Raw genomic sequence first — 20,397 nt, forward strand, 5'->3', positions numbered from 1 at the left:
CAGCCTCATTTCTGATGGCACAGTAGACCTTCATACTCCTTGCTCGCAGTTCTGCTATACCGCTGATGTCATTCCAATGGTCAACAGCAAGGTATTTGGCTTTGGACCCACCCTTTATAGACTAACCCTGGCACAGACAATCAGCTGTAGTGCAGTTACCACAGAACTAGAGGTGATGAGATGAACTAAGGATGACAGTGTGACATAGGTCCTTCCTGAAGGACTACACCACAAGAAGATAGTAGGATTGCTGAATGGGTCTGACAAACAGATGACAGTATCTGAAATCCAGGCAGAGATTACAGGAAAGGCCTAGCCATGGACTGTTGGAAACAGATTACTTGAAGCTGGGTTGACGTTTCCTGTTGCCATACATAATTTAATACTGACACCATGCTGCAGACAACAGAATATTGCATGGTATAGAACAAGAGGCAACTAGGACACAGTGGAATTCCTTGGTGTTCAGTGATTAGTCTCATTAACGTTTGTGGTGGTCAGACTGATACCAGCAAGTTCGTAGACAATCTGATGAAAGGTCACAGAAAGCAGTGACTTTTGAGACCTTTATTTCTCCATCTCCTGGAGCCACGGTGTTCAGAGCTATTGCACATGACAACAGGATGGATTCACATTATAAAAAGGAGGTTGAATGCTTGCAAGTATGTAGGAAGAATGGTAAATCCTGTTTTTATGGCTTTCATGACCAGGGTATCAAATGTCATTTTGTCATCAATAGTGCATTCTGGGATGCAGTGGGAAAACATACTTTCAGACTCGCCTTCAAGAAACTAACACAATGTATGTTTAAAGCATGGTAAGAAATTACTCAATATGACGTTTGGAGACAGTTTACGTCCATTCCACAATGAATACAAGAGGGTACTCACACCCTTGGGGATCCCATTTCATACTGATTTTGGCAATGAACATAAGATCTGAATAAAATGAATGTTTATAGATTGGGAGACTCTAGTGATTATGGCTGATAGTAGGGATATGGAATAAGGTGAAATTGGTTTAAACTCCATATCCAAAAATTATGTTGTGCAGTTAATCAGAGAACTGAGATGAGAGTGTAATATCTTAGATCTCCTGGTTACAAGCATGCCTGAACTTTTCAACTCAGGGTAAAGCAAGGAATTGGTGATCATAAGGTCAGGGGTATTAGTAGGAATGTAAAGAAAGGTTGGATGATATTTCTGTTCGGTAAGAGTACAAGAAACATATTTCTTATACCTTAGCAGTCAACATCAAATATTCTCCTGTGAGATTGAAAATTTTAAGCATAAATGTCTAAGTTCAAGTGTATTTTACAATTGCCTTAGACAAGTTTGTAGTTGGGTAAAATTGTGAGGGACGAAGACCCACAATACTTCGACAGCCATGTTAGAAAGCTGCTCTGAAAGCAATGAGAGCTATATCACAGATTCAAATTTAGTCAAAGTCCTTTAGACAAATCAAAATTGGATCAAGACAGACTGCCAGACGGTCAGAAGAGCTATGCATAAAGCATTAAATGAATTCGAAATTCTATCTACCGATCTGGCAGGAAATCCCTAGTAGTTTTTGTCTTATTTTAAGTCAGGAAACAGATCAAAGCTACTTCTCCAGACATTCAGAGACCATAATGGCATCAAAATGGAGGATGACTGAGAGAAAGCCAAAATATGAAATTCATTTTTCCAAAATTGTTTAACTAAGAAAGGTGGTACTGTGATTCTGCCTTCAGATCATCTACAAATGCCAAAATGACGGTTATCCAAACAAGTGACAGTGGAACATAAAATTAGTTAAAATTATTTAATAGAGGAAGGGTGACTAGGCCTGATGGGATACCTATGTGATTCTATATAGAGTCTGCAGCTATAACTGACACTACTGTTCACTTGATATGTCACCCATTTAACAGGTCTAAGATCCGGTTGGTTGGCAATTAGTCCATCACAGTTCACCATCAACTACCATTGTAGCTTTATGTACTCTTGCACACATCATGTGCATCAACACATCCAGCCCATTTTTAGTGCAATGTCACAACATTTAGAGAACTGTTTACAGCATGTGGTCACTTAACATAATGCTGAATTCTTAAAGCTTGAGATAACGCACAGTTCCTTGATGCTAATAATTTGTGCATTGTCAAGTACTTAATCTGCAATATAAAGTAAATTAGTCACATGTACCTTACATAGTGTCCCAGGTTTTACATATATCATCATATTTATTCCAATGTTTTTACCTACCTCATAAAAGGTAACAGGTGGAAATGGAAGTCATATGAGCCAGAAAGCAAATACTAAATTTTGATAGTATTTATAGTGTTTATTCCATGAGGTACATGATATTAATTATTTCTTAATGTAAGTACATGCCTTACTACACAATGCCACTGTGAAGTCACTATATCACTTCATATCATCCAGATATTTTTATCATTATGTTGAATGCTGTAATTTAGCAGAACAAATAAATTTATCACTCAACGCATTATAAATAGTAAACACTTCCAGTTCAAATACAACTGTGGACATGTTATTGCTAACTACTTTGGAAGTTTTGTTGAAATATAAAAAGTACCAATGAAAATTTATCTTATACTTACAGGGTTTGAAAGCAGTTCTTTCAGTATCTTCTGTACCTGTAACACAGTTCATGAATGATTAAAAACTAACCCTGAACATCTTTAGCAATCAAATTACATTGTCATCTTCAAATATTTCAAACTAAGTGAAACCTAACTCCTTGCAGTTTCCTTATTTTAATTTCGTAGGACATGATATTAAAAACTGTTTCATTGCCTTGAGAAAATCTGAATTTCTTCATTACTGTTAGAACCTACAGAAATGCAAATTGCCGTGGTGTTACAGATATTCACTGCCGTTTCACATTTTAGATAACAGGCCACTGCTTAAAATTTACACGGCATTGGTTAATCGACCCCGATACACCACACAACATGATGATGATGATGATAAACTCTAAATTTATGTGCAAAACATCCCAGTACGACACTGGTGGACTGATAGTGGGGACACAAATCAGCACTGGAGGATGTAAGATTTCCACATAATCCAAGACGGTTCTTTTAACCATTAAGGTAAAGGGATGATACCTTCCAACATTTTTCTCTGGTATATGCTAATGTCAGTGGAAATTCTTTTGATTTTATGGCTGACAGTGTGCTGAAGGAGTTAAATTATTGGATAATGGGCAAGAAGGATGAAGGCTGAGACAAAGCAAGTTGGCATTTCCCATCTGTTCTAGTTACACCCCAACTACAACTAATTTTTTTCTGTCTCCAAGAGTTATTTGGTTTTCATTTTCTGTATTAGCCATATGTGATGTAGCCATGAATCTATCCATTTCTTATTTAAATCAGTTTTCATTCTGTTTCATTATTACAGTTGTAGTCTCAGTTTATCTGACTGCGAAATGTAATTAGTTTTGTTTAAAACCATGTTTACTAGAAATTATGCCAAATTAAAAATTCTACTACAGTCTGTAATGTAGAAAACCTTTTGAGTTAGTAGATGCATTTGGTGAAACTGACATCTCTCATTGTAAAGACTAGCATTCAAACTTTTCAATGAAGTTGTTAAAATTCTGTGGAATCAATTAACTTATAAATAATTAACATGAAAGTTCTGAAGTAGCCACATTTTCCATTGCAGATTTTGCCTATACCCTTGTTAGCTTCCAAACTTTGATATTATACTTTTGTTGTCATAATTTTTACAGACAAGATGACATTCTTCATTAATTGAATAAGCCATTAAGAATTTTGCATGATATACCATAATTTTCTATATGGTGTGTTCCTAATGTGAATGCACAAAATGGTACCACAAACTTTCCTAATTCGTAGATCACTGCATATTTCACAAACCAAATTCTTGTCAATATTTCTAGTCCATCCTGAGAATCAAAATATAGCCTAGCATTTTTCATATGATTGTGTAGTTTCTAAAATAAGTTTGTTCATACTTCTGTCTTTAAATAATCAGACACACTTAAAATTGGCAGTCTGCACTGAGTCCTGGTTGAGTGAGTAAATATGTAACACCTATGTTGGATCTGCTCCCTGTGCTTACTCACACATTAACTACGTACAGTCTGTTTGTGAAAATATGTTTATCAGCATCCTTGAAAACTCACTAATGTTGATGCCTAATAACTTACGAGTGTTTTCTTTAATTTACGTTGTCAATATTTGACTGCATAGTGTTGTGGATGGTAGGTGGGTCAAAAGAGCCATTTTCACTGGAACAACTGATTGTTGAGTGTGATGACTTTTGTTAAGGATTGTGCTGAGAGAAATGATGCTTTGTGTCTTTCTTTGAGGAAGTTCTGCAAGGCAGTACCTTTTCTATGATGTATGGTGTAAATATGAAGTGTTCTGTGCCATACTTATTGTTTTTCTTTTGATTACTTGTTGGACCTGTTATAGATTCTTGAACAGTGTTTCTAATAATTGTACTTCAATAACATTACAATTTATCTGATGAATTCTTTCCTACAACATTAAGAAACTAGTCGTCGTCCAAGCAATAGGACCCTAAGGATAATAAGCATGTGAGGAGATGAAACCAAAATTATGGTGGTGTGTAAATTTCTGAGCAAACACCATCCAGTGCTCATTAAGATTTGCAGCTTCCCAACTACAGACTGATGTGCTACTGAAGAGGCAATGGAGAAGAGACTATGAAAATCAGGTTGGTCGACTTAGAAGGTAGCATTCAAATGCTGAGATCAGCCTGAACCTGGATTTGAAACTCATTATATTTTGGATCCACTTCGAAGACTTATTGCAATTAAACAGCATCTCTCTTGATCATTTCATAAATGGAGAATGGTGTTTTTGAAGAATTGCAAAATGTTCCCAAGAAATTTATCAATAACCTCAGACAATAGATGGCTGGTAGGTGTACAGTAGTGTTGACTACTTGCAGTGATCAACAAATATTTTTATTTATTTATTTATTGTCCTCTGGACAGGAACTAATTGTTTCACCTGTTTATGGAGTTTTCTATGACTGCACAGTCTTTTCATGTCTTACACCAAACACATAAGGACTGCAAGAGCACACACACAGCGCAGTCAACTATGGAAGCTCTGAAGACAAATAGTACCCTTGATATGAAAATTAAAAGCTTATCTTTCCTTAATGTGTGATGACTTACCTGATTTCACAATTGTTCTGACAAACATACTTTTCTACTTTCAATAGATAGATAAAAATGATGCACGTTCCACAGGCTGACTTAACTTCCCCCCCCATTTTTTTTGTTACAAATGTTCAATTCACTATCCATAAGTCTCTGTTACTATACAATACCTAGTGTAAGTAGCTATCCCCCTATCTGGAGCATCTCTCTTTTCAGATGCATTTATTTTTTGCATATTGCAGCACTACATACTCAAGATATAGTTTCTATGCATCTTTACTTATTTTTTACTGAAAATCTTACATTAAATCTGACTATTCATCATTCTATCCAATGTAACTGGCACACTGACACTATTTTTGTGACATTTGCATCATAATGTTGTGACATTGTGGCCCTCATCCACCTTTTGACTCATCCATAAACCAGCCTGATACATCTAGTGGAAACAAGTGGAAGGGAAAGAATTTTAGCTGCACAAGATGAGGGGGGGGGGGGGGGGGGGAGAGAGAGAGAGAGAGAGAGAGAGAGAGAGAGAGAGAGAGAGAGAGAGAGAGAGAGAGAGAGAGAAAGGGCTGTGAAGAAGGGGAGAAACAGTGTGAGGCAAGGTCAGAAGGAGTCTGGCTTCTGTCAGAGCAACATAACACCCAGAAACACAGGAGGGAGGTGAAGAGCATGATGGACAGTAGAAGACTGCCCATTGCCTTCACCAGCTGAAACAAGCAAGGACCTGATTGTAGTCATGAAGCTGGTGATCCCAAATGCTGCTTCTGTCAGGGCCAAATCCATTAACTTTAACCACTCTGTAGTAAAATTGAATTAGACTATTAGAATACATTATTGTTGTTGCGGTCAGACTGAGGATTTGTTTGATGCAGCTCTCCATTATAGTCTATCCTGTGTAAGCCTCATTTCTGCATAGATACTACAACCTACCTCCATTTCAATGTGCTTACTGCATCCAAGTTTTACAATTTTTACTGTATCCAAGCTTTTACAATTTTTAACCCTCACACTTCCTTCTATTACCAAATTGACAATTTCTTGACATCTTAGGATGTTTCCTATTCACTGATCCCTTCTATCAGTCAAATTGTGCCATAAATTTCTGCTTTCCCTCCAATGCAGTTCAGTACCACCTCACAGTTATTCAACCTATCCAGTTAATTTTCAACATTCACCAGTAGCATCATATTTCAAAAGCTTCCACTCTATCCTTGCCTGAACTATTTGTCATCCACATTTCACTTCTGTACAAAGCTACACCCCATACAAATATCTTCAGCAAATCTCTGCTAACATTTAAATTTATATTAGATCTTAGCAAATTCCTGTTTTTGGACATGCTTTTCTTGCTATTGCTAGTCTGAATTTTATATCTTCCCTACTTTGGCCATCATCAAGTTATTTTGCTGTTCAAATAGCAAAACTCAGACTACTTTTAGTAACTTATTTACTAATCTAATTATATCAGTATAACTTGATTTAAGTCAGCTACATTCTGTTACCCATACTTTACCTTTGTTGATATTCCTGTTTCAAGGCACTATCCATTCTGTTCAACTGCTCATCTAACTCTTTTGCTACCTCTGATAGAATTACAATGTCATCAGCAAACCATAAGGTTTTTTAATCACACCATGCACACTTTCACTGCTGTTATTTTTGTCCTTGGCGATTTTTCTTTCGTGGGCATTCGACCACAGTCCAGGGCATGTTTCTCTGCCTAATATTTTGTCTTCCAATGCTGGAGATATCACCAGAAGTTACAAAAGCTCAGATAGCTATTTCAAGCTCAGCAAGCTGAACTGTTTAGACATATCCAAGCAACAGTCAGTTCATGACATTGTGAGACTGCTGTGCCTAAAGTCACTGAGTCACACCAATGGGTCCTATGGAGCTTGCATTGGGGAAGAGTTGGCACTCCAGAAACACCCTTATAACAAAATTTTTGGAGTTGAAGACTGTTGTGAATGTACTAATTGAATGCTACTCTTAATTCAGCTCTAACATTCATGGTAGCAAAAAAATTTTTTCTTGCCACAGTTCCCTACGGTAGTTGTTGCATGCTATACCTAATACAATGGTAGCTAACTAACTTTTCTGTCTCTTGAGAATCTAGAATCTCATAAGTATAACTGATAGTAATGTTTCTAGACACACTGTTACTGGTTGTAGTTCTCCATGAATAGTGACTATGACAACTAAATCAGAAGTGATCTTCAGAGTACTGTACTGAGCTAACTGCCAGCACTGAAAGTAACTGTCCAATTTATGGTGCAGAGTGCTCTCTCTCTCTCTCTCTCTCTCTCTCTCTCTCTCTCTCTCTCTCTCCTGCCCCGCCCGTGTGTGTGTGTGTGTGTGTGTGTGTGTGTGTGTGTGTGTGTCATATTTTTAGCCCATTGGTGGAAGAATATTCATGTTCGCTCATACACGGCTCAATTGAAGTAGTGCGCAGCTGACAGCAATCATCTACTGGCTGTCCATAGTGTCTGTGGATGTACATGGTGTGCTGGAAGAAGTGGCACAAGAGCAGGAAGAGATCTGCATTTCAGAAAGGTGGCACCCTTTTGCAGTATGTCATGTATTACTTGCTTGATACACAAGAAAGGTAACTTCATTTCCATAGCTGCCCACTGGATCTATAATTGCATAGAGGCAACGCTGCTCCAAGAATGCACATATCACATGTGACATGACCTGGCTGCTGTGAACTGTAAAATAGTGGAGCTACACATTTTCCTTAGTAATAAATTGTGTTACGATATTTGTGACAAGATCGATAGTTTAATGTACCAAACCACTGAACTATATCCTGCAATTTCAATTAATAAAGAGAAGAAGAGAATTGGTAGTTTGCAAAAGATGAGAGTGACTTTCCTACCTTCAGATAGGGGTCATAATGTCATTATTTGGCAGGACAGGGTTCTGTCTAATAATGTTATAGATGTGCTTGCCAAAGGAGGAAACTATGGGACAGTATCATCTTGAATACCAACAGAGGACACTGTTGCTAATATCAAAGCTGGAATCCGTTTTTTACCTCAACCAGCTACAGATGAAGTATGCATGCAATCAGCCTGGATATTGGTTAGGAGCAAACCACCTAGAACAATCTTAATGAAACAAGATATGTAAGCTCTCAGATTTAGATTCTGATCAAAACATTCTAATTATTCCAGCAGGTAAGAGGAATGCCAGAGAGAAGACTACTGAGTGAGGTTAGGGACATATTTAAAACAGGAAGTTACAGAGAACTTGAGAGAGATGCCACAACTTATGTTCTTAAGATCATGAATGAGCTCATAAAATCAGATGTGTTGCCATCATGATTGTGTGGTTTACCAAAAATTCAAAAACCTGGCATCTGCTATGACCTATTGTTAGCACTACTGACTGTCCACAACCCATGGGACTGCCAAACATTTGGCCACTCTCTTACAGCCATTTATAGGATAAATGGAAACTTATATTAAAGATTCCAGTCATTTTATCAAAAAATTAAAATCCTTCAATTAGAGTCAAAGAGCTGTTACTGTCAGTTTTGATTTTGTATTGCTGTTCAATATAATTCCTCTTAATGAGGTGCCTTCTGCATTCCATATGTGCTCAATAGGATTTAAGTCAGGGGAACGGATGCCCAGTCAATTTACCTAATACACTCTTGCTCCAAGAGCACTTCCACATATGCAGTTCGATGCAGTCACACATTTTCATCCATAAAAATGACGTCAGGACCAAATGCACAATATGATCCTGGACTTATCCTCAGATGGCAAGAAGTGGGAACACATCATACACCCAAGAACACTGTCAATCATCATCACATCACTTTGGTGGTCTGGATGTCATGGCAAGGTGTTGCAAATGTTGCATGGTGATACTGAACTCCAACTGTTTGAACACAGTACACTCACTAGTAAACATTATTGTGACACTGTACTCCTTTCCCACGTGCATTTTTTCGGGGGTGCATTTTCCCCGACCTCATTTTTATGTGAGACAGTGCAGAACTGCAATGAACTGTGCAAGTGGAGGAGCTCTTAGAATCAGTAAACACACTGCTCTGCCCATTCCCCGCCTTGAAGCCCATAAAGTGTGTGTGGGATGCAGAGGAGAGATGTATTGCAGCACGTCCACATGCACCGATGACCATCCAGCAGTTATCAACTGTTTATATTTTTGTCTCAGAAACACATAAAACACAATTTATACAATTGTTGACAGACCAACACAGTTTATATAATCATTGACCAAAATTTGGCCACTTCCAGTGCATTTTCTGTTGCCTGGTGAAGCTTGTTATCTGTGAAGGTGGCTGGACACAGTTGACACTGAAGCATATGTTGAATGGTCTGTTCTTCCCCGCAGCAACACTGAGTTTTGTTTTCTTCGACGTACCCTCATTTTGCCAGGTAATCCATGAGCTGCCTATTCCTGACCTCAACCTGTTCAAGGACTTCCAGATTGGCTGATTCTCATCATGACCAGAGGGTAAAGATTCTGAAAATCTTTTCCAACCAGGAGGGTGGTATACCACAATCCTCCATAGTTGCAGCCTGGCTTCTTAATCAGTGGCTGTTAGTTGCTCTGATGTTGTGAGGAAACTTTTCCTTGATGTTAGTCATTGTGGGTAGGGTTGTTGTCCATGCACAGGACAAGTTTTTTCCTGCTCCAGTTTTGTTCTTTCCCTTTTTGCTACTATTTCTCTTCGAACAGGAGGTGGTGCAATTCCTGCAAGATGGTAGAGCCATACAACTGGAGTTTACTTCAAGGAGCCTGTTATAAATCTGCATGTGTCATTTAGGGCAGTACCTAACTGTCAGCCATATGCTGACATATACCAAACAGGACAGGCATCCCCTGCAGTGGAGTAGCATAGTGCCATTGCAGAAGTTCAGAAGGTTTCAGCTTGACTGCCCACTCATTTTCACTCTGCCTTTAACCCAGCCTTCACGTCTAAACACTGTGAGGAGTTGCCAGGAATAACATATGTTTCAGATTCCACATTAAACTACAGGTACTATAGGTCCCCTTATCAAGGTTAGATAACTAGTATATTAGGGACACACAAGTCACTGAAGTGGTGTCCAATTGAAAAACTTGCAGCCATTCACAGAGGCACACTAAATTACTATTATTATCATCGTGCTAAAGAATCACGTGATCACCTCCAGAAGTGGTTCCACTGGGGAATCTAAGAGCATTAATTTTTGCCATACAGCTGGGTTTCAGCATATGTGTAGGCGGTATGTCAACTCATCATCAAGCAACGGACCCAGGCATCAGCACCGCTGAACCATTTACAAAAATTTCTTAGGAAAGCTGTTCTGAAAGTATTTAACCACAAGCCTGACTACAATGGTATTATTTCAGTTTGAAAGAGTGTTGGTTTCTCAACTTAGAGAGAGAGAGAGAGAGAGAGAGAGAGAGAGAGAGAGAGAGAGAGAGAGAGAGAGAGAGAGAGAGAGAGGAGGGCAGTGGGTACTTAATGACAAGGTTATCAATGCCTAGCTGTTGAACAGAAAACCAGGGAAATAGAACATTACAGGTACCAGGCAGAGCTACTACATGCCAAAAGCAGCAAGTAGTAGGGTAACTTGAGGAAGTTAACACTATATCAAATGTACCCTCTCTTTCTATCAACACTGCAATAGCAAATTTGATAGTATGCGATCTGAGACTTTCCCACTGCATATGATTCTTCCAAGGTTCTCGGGTGTACTGCTGGATTGAATCGAATGTCCACGATATTCTGGCTAGCAACCGTTCTGCCATCCTCAAGTGGTACTGATAGAATGAGGGGTCTCCTACAGGTTCAGAGTTCTGGCCTCACAGGCTCTGTGCTATGCTCCATGGTGGGGGGGACAATGTGTGGCTTTGATGGTTTGGGGGGGGGGGGGGGGGGGGGGGGGAACCTCAGATGTCTACCAGTTGCCGTCTGAATTGCACCTTACGTGCAAATGTTGCATTTTTTTTTTTTTTTTTTTTTTTGCTAGGTACTGACTGCCATGCCTTACTTAATTGGAAACCTGTGTACCTTTTTATTAAATTATCCATCCCCGTATTTCAATAATCACACTATTTGGGACTCCATTTTTAAAGAAGCTATCGTAATGTGTGCGACAGATAATTTAATAAAGAGAGACACAGGTTTACAACTAAGTAAGGCATGGCAGTCAATACTTAGCTCAGTCAAAGAAAATCTTAATATCTGCATGCAAGAGGCAATGCAGATGGCAGCTGGTAGACAACTGATGATCGCCCCAATGCTGCACCCACACATCTCTCCACCACCAAGCATGGCAGGGAGCCTGCAAGGCTTGGGACCCACAGTTATATATACTGGGAGTGCACTGCAGAGCCCTCATTCCATCAGTACCACCTGATGATGGCTGAATGGTTGTTCACCAAAATATCGTGGACATTCAATGATTGCATCGGGCAGTACACCAAACTACCTTGGAAGCAAATTTGATAATGCCTTTTTCTAGCAAGGCAACAGAGGACCTAGCTGCATTTAGCTATCGCCAAGTTCGGCGATTGGTCTGATGAAACATGCTCTCATACAGTTAATATGTGATTGATTGGAGAGGTTAAGCAATATGTTACTTACCATGAGTTAGCTGAGGGGTTACAACAGTGGTATCTTAAGCAGAATAGTACTCACTTCTTTAGGGAGAAATTGAATACATTAAGACAGAAGTTTAACAAGTCCACTGAATGATTGTCGGTTAGAATATGAAAGATCAATGTCCAAATGTATGAGTAAATGCAGAATTAAGAAGTCAATACAATGTTACACTATGAAGCTGAGAATAGGGCTCTCGACGTATTTTTGTACGGCATTACCGCTTAAATGTCAGGTAGGGTTAGGATAGGGGATCATCCTGATTTGGCTATAGCTATTACGATGACCACATGGTTAGAAGAAATAGATGTAACAACTAAAGGTCATGGTGACTGTCATGTATTTGCTTCAGTAATAAAATGTGACAGGCGTGGACATGAGGGCCATTTCCAACAACACTGTCACCAAGAGGAGGAGATTAGTGTTTAACGTTCCGTCAACAACGAGGTCATTAGAGACGGAGCACAAGCTCGGATTAGGGAAGGATTGGGAAGGAAATCGGCTGTGCCCTTCCAAAGGAACCATCCCGGCATTCCCCTGAAATGCTTTAGGGAAACCATGAAGAACCTAAATCAGGATGGCCGGAGACAGGTTTGAACCATTGTTTTCCCGAATGTGAGTCCAGTGTGCTAACCACTGTGCCACCCCACTCAGTATTGTCACCAAGCAGAGGGCTACAAGTGTGGAGTGCAGGAATAAGAAACAGGAAAATTGGTATCAGCAAAAGCATTCATTAAACACCAATGGGAACATATCAGCTGTCGGAAAACATTCCCAATAAAGTGTAGTACTGCACGAGTAAATGCAAAGATGGAATGCTGGTTGTGGAGTTTGATTGGTAACAAGGAACATAGGTTTTTAATAGATACAGGAGCGCATATTATCGGTCATTGTGCTAGATCTCTTGGGTAGAAGGAGACTAGGATCAGCACATTACAGGTTACGTAAGGTTGGTGATAATGATAAGTTAATTGGGGAAACACTGCTGACATTTACCATTGGAGCTAAGATTTTTTTCAAGCACATGGAGGTATTGCCATGGATTAGTGAAGGGTGTTCTGCAATTCTTGGGACTGGTTTTCTTACTAAATGACATGACAGTATCAATCTTTCATGGCATGCAGTTGAGCTTGGAGGGGCCGTTTCCACGTGATGAAACTGGTGCTGTATCGTGGAGACGCTTGATAACTTGTATCGTGGAGACGCTTGATAAATTGTATCGTGGAGATGCTTGATAACTTTGGCAGATGCAAATACTTCTCCACAACAGATTTGCAGAGAGGCTACCACCAGATGGAGGAAGTGCCAGAGGATAGATCTATAACAGCTTTCACCACCATATAGGGCATTTTCAGTATCACAGACTCTGAAATGTGGCTAGTGCATTTTTAAGCCGAAATCAAAGAGTGCTAGATGGGGGTTTTACAAGGCGTAACACCTAAAACATGTGTGGTATATCTCGATGATATTATGGTTTATTATCCAAGACATGAGCAAACATGTAAAATGGTCGGAGCAAGTATTCAGTAGACTATGGGCAGTACATCTTATGCTAAGTATTGAGATATGTACTTTTGCACAGACTCATGTCAAGTACTTGGGGCCATGTTATTAGTGAAGAGGGTATATGACCTGATCCTCATTTAGTGTCAGCAGTCTCTGAATTTTCAGCCCCTCAAACAACAAAACAGTTACAATCTTTTCTGGCCTCTGTAACTACTGCTAAAAATTTGGGGCAAATTTAATAGCCATTAAATAATTTCCTGAAAAATGGTATTAAATTTGCATGGTTGATGGACTGTGAGTGTGTCTTTCATGCACTGAAAAAAAGCATTAATTGGAGATGCGACACTGGTGTTTCCCGATTTTGACAAAGAATTAAGCCTTTCTTGTGATGCTAGCAATAGCACTCTTGACTGCATTCTCAGTCAGAATATCAGTGGTAAACAGCACCCTGTAGTATAAGCATCTCGACAGCTAAACAGAGCAGAATGCAATTACTCTGCCACAGAAGAGGAAATGTTAGCTATGATCTATAGGATCACTTACTTTCAATGTCACTTGTATGGACAGAAATTCAAAGTTGTAACAGACCACACTTCGTTGAAATGGCTATTGGCTTTCAAGAATCCCTGTATCAAGCAGGTCAAAAAGATGAGCTTTTAATTTATGGCCATGAAATCACTCATAAACCTGGAAAGAAACACACGAACATTGGTACTTTGAGGCACAAGGTCACAGTGCTACAAGCACTTGGGAAAAGTGTGAACGACTGGCAGAGAGCAGAGGCAAATAATGCAGACTGTCAGCCATTGAGGTCACAGTTACAGTTCATAATACATAGAGCATCCTACGCAGTCAACAACATGCCGACCACACACAGTTGTTCTGTTGCCACTGAGAAATTAAATGCTGCAACAGGCACATGGCCATGACAGGGTCATGGTGGTCAAAGAGTGACAAATATAAGGGTAGCCAAAAAGTTTTGGTGGCGAATGACAAAATATGATGTGGATCAGTATGTTCAGAACTGTATACCATGCGTGCAGAGGGACGATTTCAGCCACAGAAGAATTCCTCTTCGAAGATTGCCAGAGGCATCAAAACCCTCTGAAATGACAGGACCTGATATTTTATGCCCATTTAACAGAACCCCTGCTAGTGATAAGTTGTTGTGGTCTTCAGTCCCGAGACTGGTTTGATGCAGCTCTCCATGCTACTCTATCCTGTGCAAGCTTCTTCATCTCCCAGTACCTACTGCAACTTACATCCTTCTGTATCTGTTTAGTGTATTCATCTCTTGGTCTCCCTCTACGATTTTTACCCTCCACGCTGCCCTCCAATACTAAATTGGTGATCCCTTGGTGCCTCAGAACATGTCCTATCAACCGATCCCTTCTTCTACTCAAGTTGTAAAACAAACTTCTCTCCTCCCCAATCCTATTCAATACCTCCTCATTAGTTATATGATCTACCCATCTAATCTTCAGCATTCTTCTGTAGCACCAGATTTTGAAAGCTTCTATTCTCTTCTTGTCTAAACTATTTATCGTCCACAATTCACTTCCATACATAGCTACACTCCATATAAATACTTTCAGAAATGACTTCCTGACATTTAAATCTATACTCGATGTTAACAAATTTCTCTTCTGCAGAAACGCTTTCCTTGCCATTGCCAGTCTGCATTTTATATCCTCTCTACTTCGACCGCCATCAGTTATTTTGCTCCCCAAATAGCAAAACTCCTTTACTACTTTAAGTGTCTCATTTCCTAATCTAATTCCCTCAGCATCACCTGACTTAATTCGACTACATTCCATTATCCTCGTTTTGCTTTTGTTGATGTTCATCTTATATCCTCCTTTCAAGACACTATCCATTCCGTTCAACTGCTCTTCCTAGTCCTTTGCTGTCTCTGACAGAATTACAATGTCATCGGCGAACCTCAAAGTTTTTATTTCTTCCCCATGGATTTCAGTACCTACTCCGAATTTTTCTTTTGTTTCCTTCACAAACATATTCTCTCCCTGTTCCACTCTCAAACAGAACGAGGGAAAAATGACTGCCTATATGCCTCTGTACGAGCCCTAATCTCTCTTATCTTTGTGGTCTTTCCACGAAATGTAAGTTGGCGGCAGTAAAACTGTACTGCAGTCAGCCTCAAATGCTGCTTCTCTAAATTTCCTCAGTAGCGATTCACTAAAAGAATGCCTCCTTTCCTCTAGAGACCCCCACCCGAGTTCCTGAAGCATTTCTGTAACACTCGCGTGATCATCAAACCTACCAGTAACAAATCTAGCAGCCCGCCTCTGAATTGCTTCTATGTCCTCCCTCAATCTGACCCAATAGGGATCCCAAACGCTCGAGCAGTACTCAAGAATAGGTCGTATTAGTGTTTTATAAGCGGTCTCCTTTACAGATGAACCACATCTTCCCAAAATTCTACCAATGAACCGAAGATGACTATCTGCCTTCCCCACAACTGCCATTACATGCTTGTCCCACTTCATATCGCTCTGCAATGTTACGCCCAAATATTTAATTGACGTGAATGTGTCAAGCGCTACACTACTAATGGAGTATTCCAAGATTACAGGATTCTTTTTCCTATTCATCTGCATTAATATACATTTATCTATATTTAGAGTTAGCTGCCATTCTTTACACCAATCACAAATTCTGTCCAAGTCATCTTGTATCCTCCTACAGTCACTCAATGACAACACCTTCCCGTACACCACAGCATCATCAGCAAACAGCCGCGCATTTCTATCCACCCTATCCAAAAGATCATTTATGTAGATAGAAAACAACAGCGGACCTACCACACTTCCCTGGGGCACTCCAGATGATACCTTCACCTCCGATGAACACTCACTATCAAGGACAACGTACTGGGTTCTATTACTTAAGAAGTCTTCAAGCCACTCACATACTTGGGAACCAATCCCATATGCTCGTACCTTAGTTAGGAGTCTGCAATGGGGCACTGAGTCAAACGCTTTCCGGAGGTCAAGGAATATGGCATCTGTCTGATACCCTTCATCCATGGTTTGCAAGATATCATGTGAAAAAAGGGCGAGTTGCGTTTTGCAGGAGCGATGCTTTCTAAAGCCGTGCTGATGCATGGACAGCAACTTCTCTGTCTCAAGGAAATTCATCGTATTCGAACTGAGAATACGTTCGAGAATCCTGCAACAAACCGATGTTAAGGATATTGGTCTGTAATTTTGAGGATCCGTCCTTCTACCCTTCTTATATACAGGCGTCACCTGCGCTTTTTTCCAGTCACTTGGGACTTTACATTGGGCAAGAGATTCGCGATAAATGCGAGCTAAGTAAGGAGCCAATGCAGTAGAGTACTCTCTGTAAAACCGAATTGGAATCCCACCAGGACCTGGCAATTTATTTATTTTCAACCCATTCAGCTGCTTCACAGCCCCAGGGATGTCTATCACTATGTCATCCATACAGGAATCTGTACGAGACTCAAGCGGCGGTATGTTTGTACGATCCTCCTGCATGAGATTTCTCAAACGCTAAATGTAAAATTTCAGCTTTCGTTTTGCTGTCTTCCATTGCCAGGCCAGACTGATCAGTGAGTGACTGGATGGAAGCCTTCGACCCGCTTACCGATTTTACGTGAGACCAGAATTTCCTTGTGTTTTCAGCAAGATCTTTTGCTAAGACATGATGGTGGTTGTGGTTGTACGCTTCGCGCATCGCTTTTTTTTTACAGCAGCACTAATCTCTACTAACTTTTGCCTGTCATTCTCCTGACCTTTCTTGTACCGCGAGTGCAACTGCCTTTGCTTCCTGAGCATTCTCCGAATTGCGCTGTTAAACCACGGTGGGTCTTTTCCATCCGTAACCCACTTTTTCGGCACATACTTGTCTAATGCGTGATTTACAATGTGTTTAAAATTTGCCCATAATTCTTCCACGTCCATCATACTGGAAGTAAATGAAGTCGATTCATTTGCTAAGTGGGATGCTAACAACTGCTTATCTGCTCTTTCTAGTAAGAATACTCTCCTAGCCTTCTTGACTGACTTTTTAACTTTTGTAACCATAGTCGTAATGACAACATCATGATCACTAATCCCTGTCACAACACTGACACCGTCGATAAGGTCTGGTCTGTTCATGGCTACCAGATCTAAAATATTTCCATTACTCGTTGGCTGACGATTTAGCTGCCCAAGACAGTTTTCGGATAATGTGTTCAAAAGCAATTCACAGGACGGCTTGTCTGTACCACCTGTAATGAATCCATACACATCCCAGTCTATACTAGGTAGGTTGAAGTCGCCTCCGACTAATATAGCATGATCCGGGTACTTCTGTGATACAGAATGTAGACTCCCTTTGAATGATTCTAGAACTGTCACGGTGGAACCTGGTGGCCAGTAATAACACCCCACAATTAACTTTATTTCCCCTAGCCCTGTTAAACGTGTACAGTTAACTTCACAATCCCACTCTACTTCGACCTCAGTAGATACAATATTTTTGTCAACTGCAATGAAGACACCACCTCCTATGGTGTCTAACCTGTCTTTCCGATACATGTTCCAACCTCTCACTAAATATTTCAGAACTTCCTATCTCAGGGTTCAGCCAGGTCTCAGTCCCGAGAATAATTTGCACGCCACACACTTCCTAAATACAGATTGGGGTACATATTTCCAATTTGTGGCTAGTGTAAAATTCCAAGGTACACACCAATGCTGGTATTTCCCTATAGTTAGCTGCATGTTCTGTAGATCATTTGAACACTTTGTTTATAAAAATTTTGTGGAACAAGTCAGTTTACAGGATTGTAAAATCGATATGTATACATGATTGGTGCTAACATTAATAAACACACTGTTTTGTTTAGTCATACTCACACAACACCACTTCAAACCAATTTTTTCAACTGGTTATCAGTTTTTAAATAGTAATTCATCAATGGAACAGAAGGAGTTGTGCAGGAGAAACAATTTTAAGTTTTAAATCAATGACCAAAAATTTTTTTGCTGCATATTGAAACCCTTTCTCAGCCACTGACAGCTTTAGTAATGTGTAATAAAGGTCTTTTCTCCTCTAGCTTTTGTAGGTATGGACATCAGTATTCTTCTCAAACTGATGGATGCTTTACGATGAATTTCATTAGCAGATATATGCATTGTGCTGGCACAGTTAAAATGCCTATCTCCTTGAAGATGTACCTAAATGACATTTGTGGGTAACCACCACATATTATGTTTACTGCTTGCTTTTGTGCAATCAAATTTTCTTTAAAAATGATGAGTTACCCCAGAAAATTATTCAATAAGACATTGAGTGGAAATATACAAAATATGTCAGGAGATTATTTTGTCTGTTTTTAAGATTATGAATTATACAAAGATCAAAAGTAGCAGAACTTTTTGTTTCAGAAGCTCACTAATATCCTTCTTGCAGTTGAAGTTTTCATCGATGTATACACCCAAAAATTTGGAGCATTCTACTCGACTTAATGACTCCTGTTCATGTGCTACATCAATTGTTGGTATGACTATTTGTTGTACAGAACTGAATATATCATGTTTTTTTCATTATTTATGGAGAGTCTCTGAGAACCATTTATTAATTCTTCAGGAAATATTTACAATCTTTTCTGTTGCTTTCTCTGTAATGTGGTTATTATAACACTACTATTGTCTGCAAAAAGTACCAATCCTGCTTGTTGAATGTTAAGTGGGAGATCATTCACATACGTAAGGAGTAGGAGTGGACCCAAGATTAAACCCTGTGGGACTCCCTTTGTGATTAGTTTTCTTTTTCTCAGTCCCTACAATTTTCCAACCTTCCAACATTGTTTAAATTATCTTGCATTTTGTTTATTACAGTCTAATTCAAACCAGCTGTGTATAAAACCATCAATTCTATAAAACCATGAGAGTACTGTGATCCATATAATGAAATGCTTTGGAAGGATCACCAAAAATACCTATGAGCAATATTTTATTATTTAAGGGCTGTTCTATTTTACTGTAACTGTTATGGTATTTTGTGCACTGCTGGCTGTCCTGTCTCTTATTTGACAATACCCCACGTAGTTTTAGTCTTATTATCTGTATTATTTATTTCTCTCAAGACTTAAATACTTCTGTACATTTTTATTTCTTTCCTTAAAATACTACACTATTTTTTGTAGTATGCAAGTCATGTCTGATCTTGACTTACTCTGGTCCTTGTATATATTTCCTTCTTCCACTTACACGAGCTTTTAATTCTTAATGGATTTCCTGGATAACTTTTCGGGAAAGCAGCTTTCAAAAACTGACAGTTTTACTAAGGAATAACTTTAATCTGACATTAGCAACTCTTTCCACATGTAATTCATCCCATAACACCACTTTAAGCTTATTACTAAAACATTTTTTCTTGGTCTCATTAATTAGCATCACTACTTTGTATGAACCTGCCCCAGGGCTGTGAAGAGCTATACTGTTTATTTTCATTAATTCATGATCTTATAGTCTATTAATGATAGGGTTTACATTAATTGTTTTAGCATACTATCATCTTGCTGTAAGAGTTGGAAAATTGACTACTGAAATTAGACTGAAACACCCAAATAATGATTCTAGTTCATTTTTCCCCATTCGTATCTTTTAAGAAATCTATGTTGAAATCACCACAAATTATTAAATGTTTCCTCTTGTTGGAGAGGTGGCGCAAAAACACATTTAGATTTAACATAAGCAAATGCAAGTTGCCTAGTGGGAATGTGTAGACTGTTACAATCAATCAGAGACGCATTCTACAGTAACAACTCACAAATGCATGCCTTTACAGTCTGATAAACACAAAAATTATTTGTTTCAATATTTTTTCGCTTTGCAGCTAACTTTTACATATGTTGCAACTCCTAATTTTTCCATGTTAACTCTATACGAAAGTGATGCTAGTCTATAATCCCCAATACTTAACTTTCCCGCCTGTGTGGTTATGAGGTGTTCAGAGAGGCACAACTAGAATTTTCAACTTCTCCTAGGCATACATGAAGCTCATCTATATTGTTTTTCAACACACTAATGTTCTGACGAAACAAATTAATTTTT

General features: G+C 39.2%; 1 protein-coding gene across 4 annotated transcripts in view; it reads right to left on the reverse strand.

Moving 5' to 3' along the window:
- Nucleotides 1-20,397, reverse strand: part of LOC126470006 (protein artemis-like) — a 208,042-nt gene that overhangs the window by 35,722 nt on the left and 151,923 nt on the right. For 3 of the 4 annotated variants that reach the window (XR_007586108.1, XM_050097477.1, XM_050097476.1), the window contains one exon: nucleotides 2,606-2,641. Coding sequence is in view for 2 of the 4 variants with exons in the window: in XM_050097477.1 (XP_049953434.1) it covers nucleotides 2,606-2,641 (36 nt within the window). In the remaining 2 variants the exon portion in view is untranslated. Of the gene's footprint in view, nucleotides 1-2,246; nucleotides 2,451-2,605; nucleotides 2,642-20,397 lie in introns of all 4 variants that reach the window. The other variant, XR_007586109.1, reaches the window with a different exon arrangement.

The sequence above is a fragment of the Schistocerca serialis genome, chromosome 3 (genome assembly GCF_023864345.2).
Source record: "Schistocerca serialis cubense isolate TAMUIC-IGC-003099 chromosome 3, iqSchSeri2.2, whole genome shotgun sequence".
Classification (NCBI taxonomy): Eukaryota; Metazoa; Arthropoda; class Insecta; order Orthoptera; family Acrididae; genus Schistocerca; species Schistocerca serialis.